The sequence below is a fragment of the Bison bison genome, unplaced genomic scaffold, assembly GCF_000754665.1.
Source record: "Bison bison bison isolate TAMUID 2011002044 unplaced genomic scaffold, Bison_UMD1.0 scf7180017860456, whole genome shotgun sequence".
Lineage (NCBI taxonomy): Eukaryota > Metazoa > Chordata > Mammalia > Artiodactyla > Bovidae > Bison > Bison bison.
In genome coordinates this window covers 2468377-2476037 of record NW_011491028.1, presented here as the reverse complement: position 1 = coordinate 2476037, position 7661 = coordinate 2468377, and the positions used below count along the sequence as shown (strand labels likewise).

The following is a 7661-nucleotide window of genomic DNA, read 5'->3' as shown; positions in this document are numbered from 1 at the left end:
TTATATACATATTATATATATATATATAGTCCTCCATTTAATTTAATACTACTGTTGCATAAAAGGAGACCCCTGGTGAGTATGTTAGGATACTTTAGGCTTTTATTTTCCTCTTAAAGTTTCTTATTCTGCCTTTGTTTTAAAAAGAAAACTTCATGAATGCAGTTGACATCTGTACTTTACTTTGTTTGTGAATAAACATAAATATAGGCATACAAATTAAAATAATAAGTACAGCAATTGTTTCTGTATAAGGAGTGGTCTTAAATTAGTCCCAGAAAAAAGGATGTATATAAATGAAAAGCTCAGGAGTGCAAAACATCCCTCTCCTTATTAGTTAAGACTGAACACATTTTATTAGATAGATGCTGTATTGAATACAAATATAAATGCAGTCAATTGAAATCTATTTCAGGTTAACACAGTGTAAACACTTAGTCCACTTCGTGGACTAGTAGTTTAACAAAACACCTGATATATTAGAAGAGAATGTCTTTCTTTTAGAGCCTGATCAAATAATAAAAGAAAAGAACTGTGCTTAGGAATACTTTAAAGAACTATGGGGGCAGGGGAGGAGGAAGTATGTGGAGCATAAATGAAACGATATTGGCCAGGAATTGAAAGCTGTTGCAACTGGTAGCTGAACTGTTGTCTAAACCCAACAAAAAACCACCGGGCGGGGAATGTTGTGATGTGGCCCATTTGGATTGGACTCTTGGAGACAGAGCATGGTGGAGTCATACACAGAAGGTAAGAATAACAGACTATCCTAACTCATCTAAGTATACTCAAGGACACACTACAGAACTTATTGCATCTTATTTATGAATATGACTAAATAAGGTTGTGCATATATTCTTGTGCAAAGATGTATAAAGTTTTTATAGTATGTGGAAAAAGAGATTCATTATACTCTTCTGTCAACACTTATATATTTAACACATTATAAGTTTGAATTTTAGAAGATGTCATTATGTTAATCTGATACTTCTCCTATATTTTAAGCTGATTATTGGATAAAAATTTTGAAATAGCAGATCTTTGATGACTGACAAATACCTTTATGTGTATCACACAATTACAAGCTGAAAAGTTTACTTACACTTGGTATTATAGGAGGTGTCAAGGTGCCTTTTCTTAAGCCTTCCCAATTAAAGCCCTCAAACCATCTAAAAAAGGAAAAAGTAGATGGTTAAAGGCATTTTACCTCAGCTAAAGCCTTCTCAAAACAACTTATATGATGTCCATGACTGATGGAAAACAGGTAAGCAAACATTTTCATTATGAGAATAATGTTTTCTATTTAATTGCAGATTTTAAATGTTAGCTTATTAAGTGGAATGTGTGGTTTTTTTTTAATCTAATTGTCAAAATTTTAAGGACCAATTAGCAATTGCTTTTTATTCTAGTTATTTCAGTCATGACCTTGTTCCAAAATGATCATTATAACTTAATAAATGCCGTAATATGCTCGGCCCTACAGGTTGTTATTTTAAGAAGGTAGAATCAGGGAATGAAATGTCAGGATGGAAAATTATCCTTCCATCTGTGTCACTGGGCAGCCTCAGTTAATTAACCTTTTCACATCACTGTCTTGGTCTCTATGTATCCGTATCTCCTTTTCTTTCTTTCTTTTTTTGGTACAATGAAGGTACTTTGAGAATGGCTTTTTGTGGAAATGGGGACCAAATATCACAAAGGTCTTTGTTGTGGTGGTTGTCTTTGAAAGGTTTTGTCATTAGCAAATGATTACATGAAATTCCTGAAGGCTTTTTAGACATTCATAGGTATTCTGGTAAACACATTCCTTTGGTAGGGATGTGAATTTCCTCTGCATGTTACAGAAACCAATCGGGAAAGACCAATATGATCTTGGTTTAGCTTTAGAACATTCAATCAACATGGGTAAGGTTTACTATTTAAGATGCTGCTATTGTTTTAAAAAATGACTGTACTCTGTACTTTTTTTTCCCACTGTCATAGCATCCAGTTAGGAAATGGTTGAAAAAATATGTTTTAGTTTTAGTTAAAGAAATGAGGCATGATATATGGTAGCATACTTTTGTTTTTAATATTCTGGTAGAGAATAGAATTTCAGAATTAAAAGTATATATTTCTTCTTCATGCTGGAGAGGAAAAGTCCTAATTAGTAGGAGTTGGGAAAAACTAAATTCAGTGAATCTGTTGTGTAGAATGTCACAGGATCAGATGCGTCTAAATGAAGTCCTTGAGACAGAACTAGAAAGATCTTAAATAACAAGGCTGACTAGCTTGCCTGTCTCATTGGATGCTCCTTAGACTAGTTGCATCAGTTATATAACCACTAACTTAGAAACATCAGCCTCGGGAAATATTCTCTGGAGTCTTAAACCGTAAGTTATAAGAACACTTACTTGTGCTTTTGAATGTCTTTCACTCCGTTTTTCAAATTCCCTAATCTTTCTGATGGATTATCCCTAAAAATAAAATAATAATTGTTAAAAAATCTGTTTTTTAAAGGATGATAATGGGGAAAACAATGTGGTTGAAACGCTCACCTGCATAGTTTTTTAATTAAATTAGCAGCATTTTTGGCAATCTTCTTTGGAAACTCTATCATGTCAATCCCCCTCAATATGATGTTATAGGTTTTCATAGGATCTGGGCCTGAGAAAGGTGGGCTGCAAGAATGACAGATATGAAGAGAGAGATAGTATTTAGGTTTCTAAACAAGGAAAGTTACAGTGTTATAACAACTCCACAAATGACATCAATCCTTATTTGGAGACATATATTAATAGGGGTAGCGGAACGAAACTTGATTAATAGCAAAATGGTGTAGCAAATCTTGCCAAGCAAATCGTTTAGCAAAACCCTTAAATGGGTCAGGTTTGTCCACTGTTCCCCTCGTTTCTTTTCTAGTGCTGGTGACTAACCCCTCCTGCTGTCCTTAGTCATTCAGAAAGCCTCTTCTGCCTCTTCTATTTTTTGGCCCTTTCTCACATTTGCAAGCTCACTGATTACACTTGAAGTCCAACATCATTAGAATGGGCGACAGGAACATCACTGATATGACCCCATCTTACGCCAGTTCTACCCTCACTCACTGGGATCCAGGCATAGCAGTCTTCTCTCTGCTCCTCTGAAGGACCAAATACTCTCCCACCTCAGGGCACTGTTCATTTTGCCTGAAAGTTTCTTCCCAGGCCTCCTGGTTAATGCCTCACTTATGAAGTCTTAGCTTAAGTGTTATGTTGATTACTCAAAAAGGCCTACTGTGATCAACCTAATACAGCCAATCATATAACCACTATCAACTAACATAATGTAATGATCTAATACCAGAACTTAAAGTTAGATTCACCTATCATACTCTCTTATAGAACTGTTTTTTGCCACTTATTGTGCTTTGTAACTACTTCATTCTGGTATTTGTTTTATACCCATCTGCTCTTCCAGTTCCATGCTGATATTCCCGGAGTCTGGGGGAATGCATAGCACAGAGTAAGTTGTCGGTAAATATTTGTTGAACTAATGCTCCTACAGAACAGTGCTCCTCCTATCCTTTTCTCCTTCATTATCAGCCTTCAGAGATAACCTAACCTAGGACCTCCTCTTTGTTAGAAAGGATGTAGTAGCCAGTCCCTCTTAACCAAATCTTTTGGTTTATTTACCTATCCATCCTTGGACTGTGGCTTTGTGCCTGGCTCAGGGAATACAGATGTGACTAAAGTTGACTCCTTCCACCACATTTCCCAAGTTCAGAAATAATTATGACGTGACTTGATAGCTGATTTCCTTGGAAATTATTCTAATACACTGTTTATTCATATTTCTTGGGGGAAGACATTTTATGGATTATTTTCTGTCATATTTATTAATAGCAGTTCAAATTATTTCCTTCTACTGAGAAAGCTGAAAACAATGAATTACTTAAAAAGGGTTGGATAGTATCTGCCTTAAGTTTTGTGTTCCTATTTTCTGTAGCAAGTACTTTAAAAAAATATTTCATATTGGAGTATAGATTGACAAGGCTGTGATAGTTTCAGGTAGACAGCATTGGGATTCAGCCACAAGTATCCATTCTCCCCCCCAAATCCCCTCCCATCCAGACTGCCACATAACATTGAGCAGAATTCCCTGTGCTATACACTAGGACCTTGTTGGTTATCCATTTTAAATGTAGTAGTGTTTTCATATTAGTTGAAAACTGCCTAACTATCCCTTTCCCCCAGGCCTTTCCCCCTGGCAACCATAAGTTTGTTCTGGAAATCTGTGAGTCTGTTTCTGCTTTGTCAATAAGTTCATTTGTATATTTTCTTTCTTTATTCCACATACAAGGGATGTCATGATATTTCTCCTTCTGTGACTTCACTCAGTATGAAAGTCTCTAAGTCCATCCATGTGGCTGCGAGTGGCATTACTTCATTCTTTTTATGGCTGAGCAATATTCCATTGTATATACTCACTGCTGCTGCTTTATCCATTCATCTGCTGATGGACATTTAGGTTGCTTCCATGTCCTGGCTATTGTAAGCAGTGCTGCAATGAACAGTGGGGTGCATGTATCCTTTCTGACCGTGGTTTTATCTGGATATAGGTCCAGGAGTGAGACTGCAGGGTCATATGGTAGCTCTATTTTTAGTTTTTTAAGAAACATCCATACTGTTCTTCATAGCGACTGTACCAATTTACATTTCTACCAGTAGTGTAGGAGAATTCCTTTCTTTCTACATCCTCTCCAGCATTAATTTGTGGATTTTTTGATGATATCCATTTTGACTGGTGTGTGGTGGTACCTCATTGTAGTTTGGATTTGCATTTCCCTAATAGTGATATTGAACATCTTTTCATGTGATTTTTGGCCATCTTTATGTCTTCTTTTAAGAAATGTCTATTTAGGTCTTCTGCCCATTTTTTGATTGTGTTGTTTGTTTTGATGATGTTAAACTTCATGAGCTGTTTGTAAATTTTGAAGACTAAATCCCTTGTTGGGCACATCATTTGCAAATAACTTCTCCCAATCTGTGGGTTGTCTTTTCATTTTGTTTCCTTAGCTTTCCAGTTTAAGTAGGTCCCATTTGTTTATCTCTGGCTTTATTCCCATTATTCTGGGAGATGGATAAAAAAAGCTATTGCTTCAATTTATGTCAGAGAGTGTTTTGGACTTAATGTTTTCCTCTAGGAGTTTTATAGTGTCCAGTCTCACATTTAGGTCTTTAATCCATCTGAGCTTATTTTTGTGTAATACGTATTTTCTGTTTACTCTCTCATTAACTGTTACCTGTCAGTTTAAACCACTTTTTATAATGTATTAACATTCAGTTCTATTTAGTATTCTCCTAGAATTTAAGGATTTTCTCTTTATATAATGTTATGGTTGACTATTCTCTTTGCTCTCAAGGTAACCTGCCAGTTTTTATTTTCACTATAAAAATGAAGCACCACCACATCTTGGATTTATTATCAACAGCTTCATGTTTTTTCTAACTTATATTTTTGCTTTTGTATTTATTTTAGAAAGACAGGGCTTCCCTTGTGGCTCAGCTGGTAAAGAATCCACCTGCAATACAGGAGACCTAGGTTCGATCCCTGGGCTGGGAAGATCCCCTGGAGAAGGGAAAGGCTACCCACTCCAGTATTCTGGCTTAGAGAAGTCCATGGACTGTTTAGTCCATGGGGTCACAAAGAACTGGACACGACTGAGCAACTTTCACTTTTGTTAGAAAGACAACAAAAATCACTTATTAAAGGTGACTTTTGTTGTTTTTGCAAGTCATGTGTGTTTTGTCCAAGATATTTATGCAATACATGAAACATATAAAATTACTTAAAAGTAAAAATCACCCAATGCCCTTAAATAATAATAGATACTTACAAATATAATTTCATACATTTCTCTATGTAGATGGAGAGACCTACAAGATTATTATATATCCATGCTTTTCAAGGAGAGACCTACAAGATTATTATATATCCATGCTTTTCAAAATTAAAAAAAAAAACTATTCAATTTAATTTTACTTGAAGTTAACATGAGGATAAAACTGAAAGAAATGCTGGATTTCAATTTGTACTTGTTCACCAACAATATTAATTCCTAAATGTCTCTTAAATTAAGAAAACTCACACACGTTTGGTCAATCTACAACAGACAAGGCAAGAATAAAGACAGTCTCTTAAAAATGTGGTACTGTGGAGACTAGACAGCTGTGTGTAAAACTAGAATACTCTCTTCTAATCAAAGACCTGACTGTAATGTCGGATACAATAAAACTCTTGGAGGAAAACATGCAGCTCTATATCACAAAGAAAACATTCCCACTTTTGATTGGGTTAAGACCTAAATAGACCTTAGAAAAATCAAATAAATCTAAACTACATTGAGGTATTACCTCACACTGGTCAGAATGGCCATCATCAAAAAAATCTGGAGACAACAAATGCTGGAGACAGGGTGGAGCAAAGGGAACCAACCCTCCTACACTGTTGTGGGAATGTTAATTGGTGTAGCCACTAAGGAAAATATTATAGATGTTTCTTAAAAAGCTAAAAATAGAGTTGCCATATGACCCAGCAATCACACTCCTGGGCATATATATCCAGAGAAAACTCTAACTGTAAAAGATACATGCACCCCCAATGTTCATAGCAGCATTATTTACAATAGCTAAGACATGTAAATAACCTAAATGTTTGTCAACAGAAGGGTAAAGAAGATGTGGGACAAACATTCTATAAAATGGAATATTCCTCAGTGATAAAAAAGAACAAAACAATGCCATTTGTAGCAACATTGATGTACCTAGAGACTGTCATATTGAGTGAAGTTAAGTCAGAGAAAGACAAATATCATATATCACTCATATATGGAATCCAATTTTTTTAAAAAAGAAACAAATGAGCTTATTTATAAAATAGAAGCTGCCTATGTTCTCCTCTAGGAGTTTTATAGTTTCTGGTCTTACATTTAGATCTTTAATCCATTTTGAGTTTATTTTTGTGTATGGTGTTAGAAAGTGTTCTAGTTTCATTCTTTTACAAGTGGTTGACCAGTTTTCCCAGCACCACTTGTTAAAGAGATTGTCTTTTCTCCATTGTATATCCTTGCCTCCTTTGTCAAAGATAAGGTGTCCATAGGTGCGTGGATTTATCTCTGGGCTTTCTATTTTGTTCCATTGACCTATATTTCTGTCTTTGTGCCAGTACCATACTGTCTTGATGACTGTGGCTTTGTAGTACAGCCTGAAGTCAGGCAGGTTGATTCCTCCAATTCCATTCTTCTTTCTCAAGATTGCTTTGGCTATTCGAGGTTTTTTGTATTTCCATACAAATTGTGAAATTATTTGTTCTAGCTCTGTGAAAAATACTATTGGTAGCTTGATAGAGATTGCATTGAATCTATAGATTGCTGCCTTATGACCCAGCAATCCCACTACTGGGCATACACACTGAAGAAACCAGAATTGAAAGAGACATGTGTACCCCAATGTTCATTGCAGCACTGTTTATAATAGCCAGGACATGGAAGCAACCTAGTTGTCCATCAGCAGATGAATGGATAAGAAAGCTATGGTACATATACACAATGGATATTACTCAGCCATTAAAAAGATACATTTGAATCAGTTCAATGAGTGATGAAACTGGACGATTATACAGAGTGAAGTAAGCCAAGAAAA

The 7661-nt window shown here is 35.5% G+C and overlaps 1 protein-coding gene across 3 annotated transcripts in view; it reads right to left on the bottom strand.

Annotated features, from left to right (window-relative positions):
* Positions 1-7661, bottom strand: part of PRKG1 (protein kinase, cGMP-dependent, type I) — a 1420729-nt gene that overhangs the window by 1408 nt on the left and 1411660 nt on the right. For all 3 annotated transcript variants that reach the window (XM_010832219.1, XM_010832218.1, XM_010832220.1), the window contains 3 exons: positions 2538-2660; positions 2394-2456; positions 1103-1169 (listed from right to left, as the gene is read on the bottom strand). In XM_010832219.1, the coding sequence (XP_010830521.1) occupies positions 1103-1169; positions 2394-2456; positions 2538-2660 (253 nt within the window). The remainder of the gene's footprint in view (positions 1-1102; positions 1170-2393; positions 2457-2537; positions 2661-7661) is intronic.